The sequence below is a fragment of the Grus americana genome, chromosome 10 (assembly GCF_028858705.1).
Source record: "Grus americana isolate bGruAme1 chromosome 10, bGruAme1.mat, whole genome shotgun sequence".
NCBI lineage: Eukaryota > Metazoa > Chordata > Aves > Gruiformes > Gruidae > Grus > Grus americana.
In genome coordinates, this window is record NC_072861.1 from 4,923,727 (window position 1) to 4,944,179 (window position 20,453).

Consider the following 20,453-nt stretch of genomic DNA (forward strand, 5'->3'; position numbering starts at 1 on the left):
AAGGAAGGGACGGTGCAGTACAAGAGCAGACGGTAGCCTGAAGCGGCTCGAGGTAGCTGTCTTCCCACGTCAGTAGCGGCCCCTGCCGCGCCGATTTCCTGGAAAAGGGCCGTGGAGGGCCGGTGCCCCCTTCGGGCCTCTGTCCCCGCTGTCCCGGCGGGCTGCCGGGCCGTGCTCGGCAGCCCGGGCGGGGCGGCTCCGGGCCTTCGCTTTTGCCCGCGGGCGGGGGCGCGGGGAGCCGCGGCGGGCCGGGCCGCGGCAGCCGCACTACAAATCCCGTGAGGCAGCGCGGCCCGGGGCGGCTCCTTGCGCGGCGGGGCGAGGCTGCGTCTGCGGCGGGGCAAGGCGAAGCGAGGCGAGGCGATGCCGGCGGCGGGCTCGGAGGGGGAGGAGGGCCCGGCGGGGGCCGGCGGCGGCGGCCCGGTGGCGGAGCAGGCCGGTTCCGGCACTCCCAAGCTCTGCGGGTACCTGCAGAAGCTGTCGGGCAAGGGGCCCCTGCGCGGCTTCCGCAGCCGCTGGTTCGTCTTCGACCCCCGCCGCTGCTACCTCTACTACTTCAAGGGGCCGCAGGAGGCGCTGCCCCTCGGGCACCTCGACATCGCCTCCGCCTGCTTCAGCTACCACCAGCCTGAGGCCGGCGCCGCCGCCGCCGCCGCGGGGGATGAGGCCGCCGCCTTCGAGGTGCACAGCCCCAACGGCGCCGTCACCGTGCTCAAGGTAGGCCCGAGGGCGGGCGGGTGGGACCCGGGACCTGTACCCTCCCCTCAGAGCCGGGGCGGTCCCGCCGGGTGGGCCGGGGCAGGCGATGGGGACCCGCGCTGGCTGCGCCTCGGAGGCGGGACTGCCCTGCCCTGCGTTTTGTGGGTTTTCTTTTAAAGAAGAAAAGTAACGTTTCGTAAACGCAGAGTAGATCAGCAATACCAGGCTCTCCATAGCGTTAGTTTCATTTTTTTGTTTCCTTTATGATTTAAAGTGCGCTTCTGAAGGGGAAGAAAATGCCTCTGGTGAGCACGATCCTCTTGGAACAGGATGCACTAGCTGGTGGGTTGGGTGGACTGTGTGGAAGCGTCTGGGTAGAGAAAAGATTTCCGAGGAAATCTGGTGGGTTGCGGTTTTGGAAGTTGAGGGGGAGTGGCTGGTTTTCACTTTTGGGGTGTTTGTTTTGAAAAGATTATTATGGCAGAAGTCTTCATCTAGACGGCTTTGGGAGGAAGGAAGAGGAGGAGGGAGAATTGTTTCCTGGTAGTAGCAGAGGCTGCTTATCACACTGTCTTTGCAAGGACTCAGACTTTCTTGGGACAAGAGGTAAACGTTAGGATTGTCTTACATATCTTTCCTTTATTGTCACATCTAGGAAAATAACCCAAGGAAACCATTTCCACTCAATAAAGAAGAAATAAATTCTCCTCAGTATCCATTATTTTTGATTGCTGTTAAAGTATATATTGCACTCAAGGAGTGCTCCTGTGTGTTGAGTGTGAGTTTTCACATGTACTGCGTTATTTTTTTAGCAAGATCTATAATATTAGAGTATAATACACAAAGTTATTAAAGTAAAACAGCAGAACTTCCTATTGAATATTGGAAAAGATCTTTTTTTATACACTTATTTAATAGTGGAGATTTGAGCAATGATAATAAATGCTAAAATTATAGAACATGATCGTATAAAGCTCTTCAGTGTTCTGTTTTGATAAATATAAATGCTTGTTAAAATAAGGAATCATTGACATACTTTACTAAAGAATAAGCAATTTATTTAACTGGAAGACTAGTATGATAATAATTTTAAGTATATTTGGTTGAGAAAAAGCAGTGTAATTGGCAGTTTTGCATGCAATCATGTGTAAAAACTACCTTTTTCTTTGTATGGCCATTACCAAAGTTTTTATCACTTGGCATGAATCTGCCTTTATAGCCTGAGTGTTTATGTTCAAGAAGTTAAAACTGCAGACTTGGTGTAAGCTTGGATTTTTTGATAGTTTGAGGGGGGGTTTGTTTGCTTGTTTTTAATTAGTATCTAGTGTTTTTTCTGTGGAAATTTCCAGGAAAATACATAATGCATATTTTGTTTTGAGGATCCTTTTTGAATAGGAGGGCCGCTGTTGAGAAACATATAATTTATGATTAGGATTATAGTGGGAAATAGTATATGCCACTTGTGTAATAAGCAACTAGGCTGTCAAATAGCACTCTAGCAGCAGCCTTGGGTGTCTTCTGCAATCATGACAATACAAATAATACTCAACACAGATGCACAAGTGTAAGGACCAGGGAGTTTACTTTTTCATGGTTTTCTTGGTATCTTTTTAGTCTGTGATGTTACTGTTCTGCCCATTCTTTTTGTATTCATCTTTTTTGTCCTGTACTCTCTAGAAAGGAACCTGCATGGATTGGAGTTCTCTTCATGTTTCCCTTATGGGGATTGAAAAAAGGTGCCAGTTAAGGAAGTCAAGGTCTTTTCTGTAATTAGCAGGAAAAAATAATTTTGTGTCTTCTACCTCTCGTATCATTGTGATGCTTGCCCTAAAGCAGCCAAGTGATTGTCCATAAAAATGCTTTTACATAATAGGTGTTTATATAATAAATAAGGAGTTAATGAAAATCTTGAGGGATACTGCAGGACCAACTGGTCTTTTGTGGTCATGTGATTCACCAAGGGATAAGGCTTTTGCAGCTGGAATTAATTTTCTTCTACCCAACACCTTAGTTCTTTAAGGCCTTTAAAAACATCTTTCAGTTAAATTAGGTAGAAATAGAATTAAGAATGAATTCAAGATGTTAAATTAAAAAAACCCCAGGCCCCACGCTGACTGATCCAGCCCCTGTTGCAAACAAATGTGATCTGATCTATCAAGAAAACATCACACAAACAGCACGAGGAATAAAGTCAAGTCAAAAGTACTCTTCACCCTGTAACTCACATGCCTTGTTTTCCTCAATTTGCTGCTTGTTCAAAATTTCCAGATCTCGTGATCTGGTCTTTCCCATTCAGTATTATAAGCTGAGAAGAGCAGTAAGAAATAAGCAACTGGAATTCCAGATTGAAATGATGATGCTGTTGAGGAATGCATTATTTCTTCATAATGCCTCAGTTTTTTATTAATGTAATGATTTCATCATCTGGATTTCTCAGTCTTTGTCATTTAGGGGGAGCTGAGGACTGTATGATTGATATACTTGGGGTTTGTTTCTCAGTTTGATAACAATTTCAGGAAAAATATACTGTAGCTTTTCCAGCAAATAAGGCAAATTGTTCATAATTAAGAAAAGTAGATAGCCTACCTGACACTTGCATGACTGTAGCTTTTCTGTTTCAACAGTTAACATTGGAAGAAGCTAAGTGTGTGTAAAAAGCTTTTCCATTTAAGATATTTATTAGGTACCTTCACTTTAGGTAAAGAAGCAGAGAAAATTGCGTACTTTGTTAGTTGTGGATAGATGATGTTTGAGAATATTTTCACAGAAAGGACCTGGTCCTGCGAATACTTGCTGTAACACAGAATGCTGGTAATAATCAAGTGAATATCTGCCTGTGTTTGCACAGTGAGGCCTGTCATTAAAGGAGAAAAGAATTAGCATTATGAATATGTGTAAATGAACAAAAGGGGTCATTTCTCATTTATTTTTAAAACAGTGTCTTGTAGTGGCACAGTTTGCTTTCTTTTGAAACAGAAACACTGGCCAGTGATGATAGACTGTGTGGCTAGTTAGTTATGTGTGGATAACTTCTTTGTGAACAGTGGTGAATTGGGAGGGGAACAGAAATTGCACAGACTTCTTAAAGGAAAAACTTTTCTGGGTTATTGGCAGAGTAGTAAGCACTCCAGGCCTTGCATATTTTGGAGCCCAGATCCTTGAAAGTATTGGACACCAAACTTGCTGAAATCAGAATTATTTTGGATATTTGTCAATGACCTTTAAAGATGCAGCAGTGATTAGTAATGGGGTGTTCAACCTGAAATAGTATTGCCTTAGGACCTGACCCCATTAAGGTCTAACTCAGCTTAAAAGGTAGCTCAGCAGTGAGGGTGATTTGTTTTCTGAGTTTTTTTTTAAACTTTGCTGGTTAGTGGTTGCAGTGCTTTAATTAAAAATTGGGCTGCCCTCAAAAAAAAGCCATCTGGCTCCAAATTTGCTGTTTGAGCATAGCAGGATTAGTAAATCATAAGAAATGCAAACTTTCTAGTGATGCTCCCTTTTACAAAAAAAGCTTGAGGGAGACTTTATCTGTGTTCAGAAAAGAGTTGTGGCAAGAATTTTCATGAATTCTCTTAAAATGACAGGTCTGCTTGTTGTGTTTCTTTGGACTCTTCCTGAAAGTGTTGAGTATTGGCATACATGTTCCACCAGTGGGTCCAGGCAGAGGATGCCACCGGGTAGTTGTTTTCCCCAAATAATAATTCTGGTTGTGTCATGTGTGCATCGGAAGAAGGCAGTTCCTGCAGTATCCTTAGTGGGAGAACATAGGGGAGTGGTTTGAAGTAAACTATAATAGTTTTCCATCATTTATGTTGAAAAATACATGGGACTGTATGTCTCTTCACTTAGTGTCTTTTGTTGGTACTGTAAGTTTGCAATAGTAATTCCTTGTCTTGCACCAGTTCAGATGACATTTATGGTGGTTTTTCTTCTCACAGAAATGCCTCCATTAAAATGTGACTATCTAAGGTTTGTTCTTACTGCAGAGCCATGCAATAGTTCAGTACAAATAAGGATTTTTTTGCGAGATCTGATGGATGCTGCAGTTAGTTAAAGGTTCTGTCTCTTGTGGTGAGCAGCCATGAGAAATGGGGCAAGCAGGGAAGTGTTCCTTTCTTTGACAGGTAAAGTGAATTAAAAAATGGTTTGCAAATTTGTCTTTTGTTTAGGAGTAGGGGAGAGTGAAACATGAAATAGTCTGTGTGGTTCAAAAAAAAGTCCATTTCAAACAACAAGCTTCAAAGATTAATTTTGTTTAAACAAAACTGATCTTAACAGAGATTTTCAGGATACTCTTTTACTTGTAAAGTAAATAATTAAGATGCCTAGATAAACTCAGCAAAAACTGTTCAAAGGGAGTGGAAACCCCTGTAAGAGAAGGAAGACTGTGTATGTGAAGGAAGTATGTGCAAAGTAACAGGCAGAGTGGAGCAGCAGGGTACTGAGTAATTCTTGGGAAAAGTATTTGAACTAGCGGACTGAGAAACTTGTACTGCTTTGCTGTCATGTTTTACATTGAAGGACCATAACTGCTAACTGACCCCATGTGTAACAGTGACATTGCTTGTAAACTGAGGATGCATATTTGCTGCTCAGCAGAGAACAAGTGCAATTGGGAATTTAAAGGCGGCAACAACAAGGAGCAGCTCCAATAAAATCAGTTAATGGTTTTCTAAAAACTATTGGGGAGAGGGTAATGGGACAAACTGTGAAAAAGGCTTATTAAGTTGAACTAGTCATGGGCAGAAGGTAATTGTAAGTATAGCTTTGATTGACTCCACGTGAATTGCCTCATTAGCTATGTTGTGGTAGCAAAGCAAACCACTGAAGTACTACATCCTGTGTTAGTGGAAGCCCTTTGAATTCTTGGTGGTTTTCTGCTGGAGCACAGTAAAACATTGCTTTAACAAGGCTTGTGTGCATATCTATCTAAAGGGAATGTAGGCTCTCAAATTTACCAGAAATGAAGACTTGCCACTGGATAAAACTCCAAAGGAAATACTTTTGTGCTAGAAATAGAAGGAGAGGCATTTATTCTTTGCAAAAAAGTGACTGGAATCTGTAGACTTAAAGCCTGCTGCTGTGGTCATTCCAAAACTGACAGTGATGGCTGTGTGGGTGTTGTTTCTCAGTGTCTGGTTCTTGGATAGTTTCTGGGAAACCTCATAGATGCTTCTAAACTATTCTTTTCCTGTGTCTTTTTTTATGAGGGAAATGTTTTCCTCCAGTTTCCTGTGAGCAAGCAAGAATAAATACATGAAACTAATTTCTATTTCAATTAGAAGTATCTTGCTTATAAATCTTTCTTACCAACTGAGAAAAGTGAACCTGCAGTGTCCTCTTGTATCACTGTTTTGTTTATTTCACTACTTGATATGTGAATGTTTACTTGATTTATGTATCTTGTCTTCTTGTGTGTGTGGTTGTATATGTGAGAGGAACTGGAGCAGCAGCTCCAGGAATAACTGTCTGTTTTCTGATTAACTTCCTTCCACAGTGCTTTGGAGTCGTTTGCCGTAGGATGTTGCGGATGTTAAAGCTCATACGGGTACAAAAAGCCAAATCATAAAATAAAAAGCTATCTCTGATTGCTAAACACTAAAATGGCAAATTGCTGAGCCAGAGAGAGCACCCTGGGGAAGCATCAGGTCGTTTGCTGTATTGCTTTTGCTCTGTCTTGTAATTAGCTGCATGGTCAAAATATGATGGTAAATGGATCTTCAGTTTGACTAGACCCAAAGTATTGTGATATCAAAAATGAAGACAAATTTGTGCTATGTGCTTTATGCAGCACTTACTGTACTTTGTAAGGAAATCTGTGCTGTTTGTTGCTCTTGATTCTTCTGGAGCTATGGCCTGCACAGGTACCCTCTTCAGTTGCGATAAACAGAACAGGAAGCTATTTGAATTTAAGTTGTTTTTAAACACAGTCATTTGCCCAAGTAATGAGGCTTTTTCATTGATAATGCCATCAAACACTTTGGGACAAGGTAGGAGAAAGACCGGCTAAAAGGTACGTGTGCTTACAAGCCGAAGGACTTTGAGTGTCTCTTCACAAGTGTTAACTTTTTGTTCCTTAACATACCATGTTACTAGTGTCGGGTGCTTGCTCTAGATTGGTGGCTGAGTATGTGTGTTGGAATAAAAATGAATTTTCCAAGTGAGTGCCTGCAATGTCAGTTACCATCACTTAGTCTTTTGTTCATATTTGTAGATTGTTGTTTGACATGCTTTGAAATTACTCTTGCAGCTGTGATTCTTACTGAAGCTTAAAGACATATTTTAATTCTTGCTTGCATATTACCTATTCATGGTAATGGCTGTAGGCTTGTAGACTAAATATTCATGTTGGAGGTTTTCCGTTTTAAATACGACCTTTCTATAGAAGTTGGTTAGCTCATGGGATCAAGTAAAACAATATGTAGGTTTAGCCATTAAAAAAAGGAGGCATTACAATGCATTATTTGTTTGTTGGTTTCTGCTGGTAATAAAGCAAATTAAAAAAAGAAAACGGGTATCTTCCTGAGTGTATATGGGACCTTCTTTTCATAATACAGATTAGTAGTTATGTATTTAAACAGTGCTTTGTGCGTAAAATACACGGTGCTGATGCTGCATTTTCTGATGTTTGAGTGTAAAACTGGAGAAAAAAATGCATGTGACTAGTTCTAATGGAAAATGGATTTGATGTGAAAGTCAGGGATGCATATGTGTGCACAAGGTGCACCTAGTACATTGGTGGTTATTTTTATTAAATCATATTGGGTTTGGGTGATGATACCTTGCTGGTCTGCTAATTATCTGGGGCTTTTTTATTGCACTTGGAATTATTGTATTCATATACCAAGTAGATGCAGTGATCTCATCAGCGCTCTGGTTCTTTGTGTTATAGGCTGCAACTCGTCAGGATATGACATACTGGCTTCAGGAACTTCAACAGAAGAGGTGGGAATATTGTAACAACCTTGACGCAGCAAAAAGGGACAGCCGAACTTCCCCTACGCCAAGTGACTTTTCCAAAGGTCTTGTTGCCAAAGACAACCCTGGTAGGTTGAAAATTTGGGTAAAAAGTAAAAACAGAATGCATGTTTCTATTCAGTGAGTGTTGATCAGTACAATGCGTAACACTGGGGTAGAGAACAGTCTTACAAAGTTTTTTTTCGCATCTTGTTATCAAGTAACTCTGTGTAAACTTTGCATGTGTTGATTATGCTAAAATTATTTAGCATAAATGTAATTTTATGTGTGATTTCATGTCTTACAAAACCTGTTGATTTCTTTAAAAACAGATTTTTTAAATGAAGTAAAATGGAGTAGTCCTATGACTAGGTTTCATTAAGTGGCAAAGTACAGTTTAGGTTAGATAAGGTGTCTTGCAGTTGTTGCAATATCCTAAAAGCTTAGTTTATTCACTATTCTGAGATGTAAACTCCAGTTTTTAATGGGAACAGGTATATTTTGCATTCTGAATGACTGTATTTTGTTCTCAAAAAAAGTGTGGTAAATCTGACTGTGATAAACATTTCCTGCCTTTTACAACTGGAAGACATTTTGCACTGATACTATGTAAGTGAGATTCAGTCTCCATAATACCTTTAGCCAAGTAAAATGTAGTTTTAGACTAGCGTCAGATGTATAAAAATTTATCAGTGTATTATACAAAGTTATTGTGTGGTTTTTTGACTACATTGCTCAGACACTTCTGAATTGTTTTATTCCTGAATCATTACAGAAATGGATTGCTTGCTGATTTCTGTTATCCATAAAGAAGAGCAAGTAAAATCCTGTTCTGTGCCAAGTGAGACACATCAGTAAAGCTCTCTTGGGTTTAAACAGAGTCATGAGGTCAGACATATTCATCAACAGATTTTATATTTTGTTGATTTCAATTTACTCATACTGTAAACCCAGAAATGTTAAACTGTCTTCTTCCCTGCCCGTCTCCCCGCCCCCAGTTCAGATCCCATGCTGCAGTATTGTCCTCTAACCCAGTTTACTGCTTTCGTTTGAGAGCAGTCTGCTTGTGGCTGCTTGCTCAACCGCAGCTGGCTTGAGAGTATCTCTTTTCATAGGGGCTCAGCTTGAAGTTTCAGCTACACCAATCTAACAGCTAGTTAGAAATGCCTGGCTCTCTCCCTTGATCTAGCACTGGTGCTTGTCGAGCCCTTCCTTGTGCTAGTGCAGGGAGTGCAGCTAGCAGGAAACATCCTTTTCTCCAGGTCAGTTTTTGGCCAGCATAGCTTCCTGAAGTGGTTTACTGTGGGGACAGATGAGTGCCAGGATTAGCCCAAGAGAATTGTTGGGAGTGTAAAGTGGGATGGTTTGAGAACACCTTTCTGGCAGCAGACAGTCCGGTTAGCAGCTTGTCAAACCATATGCTGCAGGAACATACGCATCTTTTGGTGCACAGAGATCTAACAGCTTGCAGGTGTTGTAAAGGGTAACAGGCTTTTGCTTTTTCAAACCTTTGCCTTTCTACCTTCTGCCTCTCGTTCTCTGCTACGTAGTCTCCCTTTTTGCATTTTGTGGTGTTTGTCTGACCCTGTGCTGAGTTGGTTGAGTTCAGAAGTTAGACAGAAACGAGGGTTTTTTCCCTGCTAGACTAATGAGTGGAATACATTTACTGTGCAATCAGGTGACTTCCAGAGCTGATGGCAGGGAGTGGACAAATGGCTAAATACGGGAAGGCAGAGTAAAGGAGGAGGCAGGACTGCCCTCTTTTGGCAGCAGACTGTTGTATCAGATTGACTATAATATGTAACTTGGCCCCCAAATCTCTGTTCTCTTTTGCTACTTCCCTCAGCTTGAGCACAACGGGAAACTTAGCTGCTGTCGCTGCAGTCTGTGTATCCCTCACTCCTGTTTCCTCTCAGATCTAGCAATCCTAATCCAGTCACTTTAGATCACTGATCTGATACTTTACTTTCCTGCTAATCGTTGATGGTTTTCTGGATCAGCAAGCTGAACCAATTTGTGTGATTTGTTTTTTCTTTTTTTTCCCCTTAGTTATTATTAAATCCCATGCAAGGAATATAAAGATGAAATGCGTGGGCTGAGTAGACCCATTACTTTCAGGGACAGCCTGCAGTTAAACTGCATTATGTAGAATTTGAAACTGCATCTAGAGTATCTAATTTTTGAGGACAAATCACAGTGATGACTTTGTCATCAACTGTAGTGTTTAAGTAGGGTTTTCTTCTGGGGAAAGTGCGAAGAGTCTGAACGTTTGATGATTGTTTCTTCTTTTTAAACAAGTATTCCAAAAGTTTCCTGTATAGTTGAGGGACTCTTGCAGGCTATAATTCCATATTGATGACTAAGATGTGTGCCTTGTGGGGTTTGGGGTTTTTTTTAAAGTGCGTGTGCATTTGATGATGTGCTTTATACTGAGCAGAGAAATTTGTTTGTTTTGCTAGTGTTTCAGTACAGAAGCTATCACTAATGTTTTAAATGGAGAAGTAGTCTGTCTTCAGTCCAGAAACAAAATTGCTCGCTGTAGTCTTGCCTGTTTTGTCCTGTTGTGTCCCGTCCGTCCCTCTGTCCTTCCCTCCCAGTTTAGAAATCTAGACTAACTGGAACATAGGTAAAGGTAAGGTACAGCTTTATGGATTGGGCTTGACAAGTTTTTAAGAATATTCAAGGTAGTGAAAAATACTTTAAAATATTTTTCAAAGTGGGCTGTGGGAAAGCTAATGTTACAGAAATGATTCTACAGGATTTGTCATGGAGCTGCCTTACTGCTGTGGAAGTCAAAGAAATGATTTATTCATTACAGGAAATGGGAATTTTTTCTTCTTGGAATTGATCGAATGTTAATGTAGCTTTTATAATTTCAGTTCTTAGTTATGCTATTCCTCAACTCTTGATTTGCATTAATAAAAAAAGGTATGTCAAGCATTTATACGATTGTTGTGTTTTGAAATAAGTTTAAGAACAAGATTTTTTTTTTGTGGTGATTGCATTAGCAACCACATTACACTGTTGTGCTGTATCTGCTGTGTAGTCCATAGCTCTAACCAATCAGCTGGCTGGTGTAAGCAGGGGATCGTCTACAATGAGCAACCTCAGGAAGTCGGAGAAGTTTTGGCCGGACTGATTAGCATCTCTGTGAGAGGAAATGCTTTTATTAGAAGTTCAACTTAGGAGCAATTCATTTACCTGGGCCATTCTATAAAGAGATTGTGCAGTCTTGTCAAATCATACAGGTAGAAGATGAAACAAGCTGTAAGTATGAAAGCAGACTGTTGGTATTTGAGCCTGGTTTTGGGTGCCCATAAGTTTTTGGTGTGGGGTTTTTTTGTGGGTTTTTCAGGGAGTGAGGGGGTGTGTGGTTGGTTTGTTTGGGGTTTTTTTAGTTGAAACCTATTGTATTATCTTTCCCCTTTATTAGACACCGAATATGATCAGAAGTTAGTTTTATTTGACCTAGCTGAATTTTGTTCAGCTCAAACAGCCAAGATCCAAAAGAATTTGGAATTTAGTTTGGCTGATAAGGCACTGAAGAAGTTTCAATCAGCGCTGTTTATAACATAGGTCAAGGCAGTGTAATTTGTACCTACATTTGAAAGATGACATGATATACTTGTGTTTCAGATACCATTTTTCAAGGGTTTGAGAGATTTGTAGTGTCAATGATCTTTTATATTTGGTATTCTTTATCACAAAATGTTCTGTCTTTCTACTTCTAATCTTTGGTACGGGCGAAATAAAAGTAACCATCTGCTGAGTAATTGGAGAGTACAGGTTGCTTAAAGATTGTCTTGCAGCTAGTGCCAGTAATAGAACAAAGACTAAAAGGCTCACCAGGGATAAACCAGGGTATCGTGATTTCCCAGGGTTTTTCCCTTCCTGCAGAGAATCATTAAAGTCAAAAGCCTGTCCAGTATGTTACTTTATAATACAACTGCTGAATCAAGTCTGAGAATGTTCTCAAAAATTTTTAATGCACTTCAGTACTTTGTGAATGATACAGAGAAGAGTCTGAAAATTACATTTGAGCTTGTTCTTAGCTTGCCTGTTCAGAGGGTTTGTAGAAGGCCATGAACTACTTTAAGCTTCTCTAGAATGCTTTTTCTATTCATATTATATTCCATGCTCTGCATTTCCTATCCCTCTGTCTGCTGGAGGAGGGATGAGGGAGAAGGCAAGCTATCCAGGATAATGGAAACACTGAGGTAACATATATGCTACAGATTGTACAGTATGTGTTGGAGACCTGGCTAGCTCTGTTGGATCAGCTTGGATCCTCTGGAATTCATTAGCTCTGGCTCAGGGCTAGCAGCAGTTCTTGGCTGGTTCCTGTGGAGTCACTCAGAGCCTGCTGAGTTTGCTGGCATGTGTGCAGTGCTGGGCCTGAGCTGCATGGCCCTCTGCCCAATCTGTAGACTTGCTGAAGTGCACAAGAGAGTTAGGCTGGATGAATTTAGGTGTAGCTACATTCAGCTTAACCAGAGCTAACAAATCCTCGCTCATCCAATAGGTCTCTGATGGGCCTGCAGGGCCCATGCTAACCTTCTTAGCTCTGGGAATGCCTGGGCTGGATTTGCACAGAGCTGGCTCAAGTCCGTAACTTACAGCAGCAGTGTCACTTTTAGGATGAACAACTTTTAGGATGAAGCACACCCTGAAAGCTGTGTCACAGTATTTTTGTGATGCTGTTCCTGACTTAGGAGTTCTGATAAACCTGAGCTTGTTTTATAAGGGTTTTTTGCAGATTTATATAATAAATCCGTCTTAATTTTTATGGCTTTATAGCTGTTTAAGCTAGATGAATCAATACTGGCTAACTGAGATTGTAAATCACTCCTGAAATAATGCTTCGTGAGCATCACACGAGTCCTGTTACCAGAAGCAGGTGGCTGCAGTGAGAGCTCACCAAGGAAAACATTCAACTGTTTTTGAAGTTCACTTGAACAGTGTTTTATAAAGTTATGTTGCAATTTAAAATAAAACCCTACCCACATTACAAGCAGACTTAGTATATGACTTTATATAGCCACTGTTCTTTTACTTACTGAAAGTTTTGCCTATTTTTCTCTCTCCCTGTTTTTTTTTTTTTTAATAGATTTGAGTATCCTAAGTCAAAATGCCTCAGCAGAGAGAGCTAGAAATATTCTAGCTGTGGAAACTTCTCCTACAGACCTGGTGGGGGAACAAGCAGCTTCCCAACCTGCACCAATCCAACCAAGTGCTATCAATTTCTCACTTAAACAATGGAGTACCGAAATCAAGTAAGTTGGGGACGTGGGAGAAAGAAAGTTATCAGATTGATAGTTGCTGGCAGAGACTATTTCATGCTAAAAGATGTGTGTATGTGGTAGGCAGAGCTTGTTAGAAGAACTGGGTGTGATGGGGTGGATCAGTACATTGGACTGTATCTCTTCAAGTAAACCGTTTCTTTATTATACTTACTTGTTTGAAGGGCATAGCTGAGCATCGCTGTGTAGCATTACTGATACCTGAAAGGCAGAGTCAAATCCTGTAAAGCACTTGTAGTGATGGTTTTGCTCTCTGAACCCAAGCAGGGAGCCAGGAGTTGTGTTCTCAGGTAGTACTGCTTTTTATCCTTCATTGTGTAACTGAGCTGTTAATTGCTAGTATTGTAGTAGTCATAGTATTTAGTGCTTAGGAAGTATTTTTAGGGATGAAAATAAAAACAATGTAATTAATTCTTTTTCATTTTCTTCTTGAAAAAAAATACAAGTGCATGGCACCGATTTTAAATCAATGTAGTTTGAATTCCTGAGCAAAAAATGTGGCAGACCCCTTCTGAACAATAGCAAAACCACATCTTGTCCCCTCACTCTTAATGAGTTTATCCTTTAGCATTCATTGTTTTAAGGAAGGCAGTCCTGCTGGTTGTTTTCAGCTCTCCTGTTAGTTTCTTTCTTAATGTTTTTACACTTTGCTCTACCCACATAGATGGATCTTCTGCTTCTATTCAAAAGATATTACAGCGCTATTACAGAGCTGTTCACAAAGCAGCGCTTTAGCTTTAGTTAACTAGACCACATCCCTCTTGAGCTGCAAGTAAATGAGTAAATTGCTGTTCCATTTCATCAGCGGTGCTGAGTTCAACAGATTCCTGTTAAGCACAGAGATCAAATTATTCTTTTTTTTTTTTTAAGACTACTGTGTAGACTTTCAGTTCTAGAAAAGATGGCTTATGGCTAGTATAAGAAATACCTAAATTCTGTTACTACATGTCCTGTTTAAACTGGTAGTCTTGTATGGTTTCTTGGGTTTGCGTAGCCACTTTGCTTTGGTGGAACTTAAATTTGATCGTAATGGAAGGAAAATAACATGAAACAACTTCTGTTGGGTGAGTTCCTGTATACCTGAAGTGAGTGTTTCTGGCTTTTGAAAACTTTTTTTTCTTCTTTTCCCTGAATTACAGATGATAGGCTTTGGGGAAGTCTAGCTAGAAGGGCAGTGTCGGGGTAAGCTGCTCAGTGTTGCCTGATTGGTGTGTGTTCATGTTCCTTTGTAAATGAGCAGAAAGACAGCAGTGGTGTTGTGGGTTGGGAAGCACTTTGGATTGGAGGAAAATGTTTCTGGTGGCAGTGGCCCAGCAGATATTGTAGCACAGTATTCAAGGGTTGGTCTTTTTCTGTATAGCTGTGATCCTCCTGGCTTGGAGTCCTTGCAGATATCTGTAAAGAAAATGTCACGCTGCGAAGCTCTTTGAGGTTGAATGCCACCCTCCCCCCTCCGCTTTTCTTGGAGATACTCAGCTGCAGTGGTTTGTCTGTCTGAAAATGTTCCTGGAAAAATAACATTTATTGTATCTACTAATGGATTATTTCTTTAAATTCTGTGGGTTTTTTTTATATGGAGGGCTCTAGTGCCCCCATGTGCTCTAAATTTTAAAGCAGGCATTCCCCCCTGCAAGCTGATACTAGTGGGAAATGGTGTCTTTGTCAGGATTGCTTGTTGTGCTCAAACATTCTCTTCTGATCTTTTGAAAAGTCACTTTGCAGAGGATTTACTGAGCCAGCAAGTAAAATCTGAAGTGTGAGAGATGTGGACAGTTGTGTGCTACCTCTGGCCATGTATTCCATCATTGGGATAAGAGTCTGACAACCTTGTCAGAAGCTATTTAGCTGCATGGCAATATGCTAAAACCTCTGACAAATTTATTTACACTAGCATAGGCCTTGCAGTGACATGTCTTAAAAGCTATAGCCTAGCATTACCTCTGCCTGCTTTGAGCTAGCAGGTCATGAGCACTTAAGTTCCTATATCTAGTAAGATAAACTTGCTCCAAGACTTGAGTCTGTAGCAGTTTTTACAAGAAAGGTGAATTTTCTTCAGTGTAGTTTGGTTAGGGACAAGTGGATTTTCCTTCTAATGGCTATCCTCAGCTGCTCCAGAGGGGGCTAGGGTATGTATAATCTTAATTTGGACTTATTTTACATAAGTAGTAAAGATGATCATTATTACATGCTTCCACTCCTCATATCTTTTGTTCATTCAATCCTGCAATGAATGATGCCTAATTAATAAGCAAAACTATTCGGCAAATGGTGCAAGGGTCTTTCAGCACAGCTTTGGTTTATGCTCGGACCATTTTGAATGGAACTCCTGTGAAAAAGCATTGTTGTCATGTGAGTCTTGTATTTTAACATGTGCAATCTCATTTGTCACTTTCTGATTGACAAGCGATCTTTTACTGGGCTGAGCAGTGTTCTTTGAATGGGTATCACAAGAAAGTCTGGTCAGTTGTGTTAGACCTCTGTGTGGAATCAGGGCAAGATTGTTAATATTTGCATAACAGTGAAAGCTAATTATTGATCTTGGAAAATTAAAATTACGTAGTAGTGTGACTGTAAAAGCTGGTGGCAAAAAAAGCCCTACTAAAATGTTAGAAGCTCTATTATGGTAAATATATGCAAACAGCAGTACTGTCGTGGCTGGTTGTTTTCCTCCTTTCTCTGCAATTCTATGCAATTTGGGGCAGGAGTAGGATCTGATCACCTTTAGAACATGCATGCGCTATCCAGTATCTTATTGGATTGTGACTAGTTTTAACCCCGATTATAGAGAATGCATCAAGGTCTTGCTAAAAACTCAGAGAGTTTTCTTTACATTGCTGGGAGCATGTGTTTGTGAAGAACCTAATAGATGTCTTAATCAAAGACTTATCCGTCCTCCTGAACGCATCTATGATGTGTTTGACAGAAACCACTGTTACAACAACTGCATTTCCATCCTAGGTAGCAGTGGCGAAATAATAATCGGAAAAAAGTGAAGAATATGCCTTGAAGTTAAGCTACGTGTCTGTTTACAGTAACTAAAGTTGAAATATGCTTTCCCACTTCTTAAAATCTATTTTCAAGTACTAATTGGCACATATAGACATTTAGACCTCAAGTTATATAATCATAAAATAAGACTTGAACCCAAAACATTTATAAATACAGAATCATTAGATCATATGATCAGGTCTTGCATTGTGTGTCCGGTTGTACTTGTCATACTGTGCTTAGTAAATACTGTTTTTTAAATTCAGCTACCTACTTTTAATCTAATAGAAAGCAATGAAGCAGCGCTGCTTCAGTCCCCTTAATGATCCTATGCAGAAGCTTTACAAAATTCAACATTGGCTATGATTGTTCACGGGTCTAGCAGCAGTTTTTGAGGAAGCTTTTCTAGAAGTCATTTGACTACTTGTTCCTTGTGAATTTTCAAGCTTTAAGGGGTGGTGTTCAGACAGACTAAATACTGAAGTTGACCAAGAGCAGAAGAGGTGGTTGCGGAGTTGCAGGGTAAGAGATCAGCCACTACTCAGAGAATAGCTGTAGACCTGCCAAGTGACACGTTAATTCGGGATGCCCTAGGAAACATGTCAATCATCACTCAATTTGATCTACTTAATTTGAATGGAAGGTCTGAACAATGAAATGAGGCTTCTTGCCCCCAACAGAATTTGTAATTCTTTCTGAAAGAATATTAAATGTGTAGTATAGTAAATCTTTGTTGAGTTTGCAAATTGATTGTTGAAATAGTTTTAATAACCTTTAGGATTATTTTAAATTGTACTTGATTATTAATCAGTTCACCAGACTATGGGAATTCTGCACTGCATAATGGTTAGCCTAGAGTTCACTTTGATCAGATGTTAAATCTATTGTGAAGCTGAAAGACTGGGTTGACTCATCAAATAATGATCTTGCAAGTGTAATATGGGTTACTTTGTGCTTAAGGTTTGAAGAGTAAGAAGAGAGAATGTAGCTGAGTGAAGCATCTTTGTGGGCCTCCATCTTACACAGGTTGTGTAGAAATGCTGAGATACTAAATATATTTCCAACTTTATACCTAAAATGTTAAACTGATTCATACGGACTGATGTAGAATCTCCTTCTCTAGTTGAACAAGGACTTAACAATACTGAGCTACATTAATACTTATGGGCATAAGTGTGGACATAAACATTTCTGATTGCATGGTAGTTGTGGGGGAAGCTGGGTAGGGTAGCTGCTTGTGAAACATACTGTTCTTCTGTAGAATTATCTGGCTGGAATTTAGAGGTGGCCTCTGAAATGTTCTTGCAGATAACTGGGAACGTTCCACCTTAGGAAAGGAAAACTGCTAAGGAGTCGGTCCTCAACAATTCAGCTACAGCAGGTCTCTTGAATGATTCCAAGTTTGACATTAATGCAGAATATGAAACTATAACATAGATGTGTTTTGACTGCATGCTCTTCTGTTTAATGCTTGGCAGGTATCCTAAAATTCTAAGCTACAATAACTGATCAATAAAGAGATGCTGCTTCTAAATCTTAATTTTGTTTTGTTTTTTTCCCTGCTGCCAAAACAAGGATAAAACAGAGGATGACACAAAAGACCGTAGTGGTCTTCTAGATATTAATATCCCGTTAAAGCAAAATAATTCTTCTGTTCTTGAAACATAGCACCACTGATAGCAGGTGCAATTTAGTAGGATATGCTTTATTTTCTTTAAGCTTTTATTTGGTATTGGTTCTGTCTGTGCTTTAGCTTATTTTGCCCTGTTTCAACTGCAATGGTTGTCTTGAAAGCCCCTTTATAAAAAGAATGCAAAATGAAGAAATCTTTGTCGCTTTTCCTGCTGTCTTTTTCACAGAAATTCAATGTCCTCATTAAGAAAAGGAAATAACGAAAACCGCAAGAGCATATTTTACACCACTGAAGAGTGGGAATTGCTGGATCCAACCCCAAAAGACTTGGAGGACTCGATGGCCCTGGAAGAAAAGAGGAAACACCTGGCAGAAGGAAGTAAAGGTAGAAGTGGGAGGAAGGAAGGGGAGCGTATGCCTTACTTTCTTGAGTATAGTGTACTGTGTTATGTCTGTCTCCAGGAAGTAAATGGAAGTTTATCTTTTCACAAACCACATGAGCCCTCTGTAAATTCTTCTAAAAAAATTACTTGCTTACGATGTTTGGAGTCTCTTGCCATTTGGATACAATAGAAGCCTTGTTACCCACTTGTTGAGGTCTCCTGCGCGTGTTAAATCTCTGGTTTTGTCACTTAAATTGCAAAGTTATAGGATGAAGGGAAATGTTGGGGCTTTTAATTGCTCAGTTGAGTGTCACCCATGGAAGCAGAATTGTCTTTAGCCTCTATGTATAGACATGTTATATTGGCTTGCTTCTGAAATGGGGGAAAAAAGTAGGGATGCGTATGCAGTGATAGCTCATCTATGCATTGTAATATGTTTTCACATTTGACCAGTGTCTGGAATAACCTTGTGAGGGCACTTTTACAGCTCCTTAAGAGTACTGTAGCTGACATCCAAGTGATTTAATCTGTTAGAAAACGTCTTTCTCTAAGAATACTCCTGTGCTTATATAAATGGGGGTGAAACCTTATACTGAATGCCTCTTAAAAGAAGGGTATGCCGTGGTATCAGCGACACTTTTGCTCTGATAACTTCTGAGCTGTTAATTATTTGAAGCAAAGTTTACTTAGCCATTATTATTTTCTGTAAAGGATTGTAAATTTCTCTTCATGTCATTTCTCAAGTATTAATTGATGAGCTAAATCTTTTATCTGGGAGGGGAGAAGACTTTGATCTATATACTTTTCCCACCAAAGGAAGCAACTTGGAAAATGAGACCCGTTTGACACTATTGTGTTGGGCCGTTGAAATGCAGCTTAGAGTCTAATTTTAATGACCATATTTTTGAAAGGAAATCTGAATGCTTTGAAATGCCTTTTTACTAAGTGAACTGAACTAGAAGGAATTGTTTTACACAGGACTGGCTAGTTCAGCTTTTCCATTTGATTTTGGCCGCATTCCACACAAAACAAGGCGCCCGTTAAAAGACATGATTGGATCAAGCAAAAACCGGAACAGCAGTGACTCTTCTCCAACTGAGTGGTATTCTGGTAATGGCAACAAACTAGTCTCTGAACTGCAACTGAAGTATCAAAGCCAGCAAGAAGAGTTGGAAAAGCTAAAGAAAGATCTTTTGAGCCAAAAGGTAATTAAGCCTTCAGGCAAAGTGCGCCAAAGCAAATGGATCTGGCAGGTGACTGTGAGTTTATCCTTTATGGCCATCTAACTGCATTAAGAGCTGATTGTTTGTTATAAAATAGTGGTGCTAAATGAACCTTTGTTTACAAAAAGTCTTGAAACAAGAAGGACCAAATTTTACATCTGTTGAAGATTAGATCCCTGAACAAAACTTTGGTTTTGTTGGTTTGTATATCTTTTATTATCTGAAGCTAGCTTTCTCAGTGTCTACCAGGATCCTGGTGGATAATTAGTACACGTAATTCCTGAGGAACTTCTCATTTCAAATCCTTTCTTTTTTAGTTTGGGTTTTGTTTCTTTTAATTCTGGAGGAGAGGGTGGGGGAATGGGGACTGACTTCTATTCTAACTGCACCGTCACACCGTTTTGTAAACGGTAGGCCTCACCATACATCTGTGTACATAGTACAGCCCTCGTACAGTGTTCATGCTTGTATGCCCTTATAACTCAGATGTAATAAATACCTTGGTTTTATCTAAAAGAATTTCTCAAAAATCAGTGGCTCATTCTAGGTATATCTTTATGATTTTCCAAGTCTTTGTAAACTTCCAGATACATTATTGAACACTGAAGTTCTCAGGATTTCTATGAAACCAGTTCCTATTTCTGTCTTTGTATTCTGAATTAGTGTCAGGGAACTATGGAAAAAAATAAATAAATCCCAGTTTCATTGGTAAGTATTGCAAATGCTTCTAGGGTTGAACTTACCTTCCCACAGTTCCACAGTGTTAAACAAATAACTAAACGTGGAAACGGCAAAGGTAATAATCCAGATTAGTGAGACTTGTAAGTGAGCAGTATGCTGTTCTTCCTTTCTTAGTGTTTATTGTTGATCTGGAATATCTTCTTATCTTCTGGTGTGCGGTTTTTGTTTGGTTTTTTGTTGTTGTTGTGTTTTGGATTTTTGGTTGGTTTCTGTTGGGTTTTGGTTGTGTGGTTTGGGTGTTTGTTGTTGTTTGGGTTTTTTGGTTTTTTACATTTTAGCTTTCAGAGCAGATCTCGTAGTAGCTAGGGCAATTCTTTTAAATTTCACTTTGACTTATTTGCATGGAGCAGCCTTTATTTCTTGAATATCATAGTAAGATCTCATTCCAGCAAGGAGTCAAGTAGGATTTTACTTGCAGCGTAACTGCCTTTAAAATCAGCTGCTTTTGCATGCGTGCCCATGATGCCCCAAGCAAAACACATAGATCTTTCATGCAAGTGAATAAATGTTGTAATTGTCCAGGACCT

The 20,453-nt window shown here is 39.9% G+C and overlaps 1 protein-coding gene across 6 annotated transcripts in view; it reads left to right on the plus strand.

Moving 5' to 3' along the window:
- The first annotated feature begins 300 nt into the window (after positions 1-300).
- TBC1D2B (TBC1 domain family member 2B) overlaps positions 301-20,453 on the plus strand; it is a 35,891-nt gene continuing 15,738 nt past the window's right edge. For 3 of the 6 annotated variants that reach the window (XM_054837548.1, XM_054837546.1, XM_054837547.1), the window contains exons 1-5: positions 305-717; positions 7,595-7,748; positions 12,767-12,932; positions 17,807-17,964; positions 18,941-19,167. In XM_054837548.1, the coding sequence (XP_054693523.1) occupies positions 364-717; positions 7,595-7,748; positions 12,767-12,932; positions 17,807-17,964; positions 18,941-19,167 (1,059 nt within the window). In that variant the 5' untranslated portion in view covers positions 305-363. Of the gene's footprint in view, positions 718-993; positions 1,102-1,163; positions 1,306-7,594; positions 7,749-12,766; positions 12,933-17,806; positions 17,965-18,940; positions 19,168-20,453 lie in introns of those variants that run through there. The other 3 variants (XR_008578716.1, XM_054837550.1, XM_054837549.1) reach the window with 3 other exon arrangements.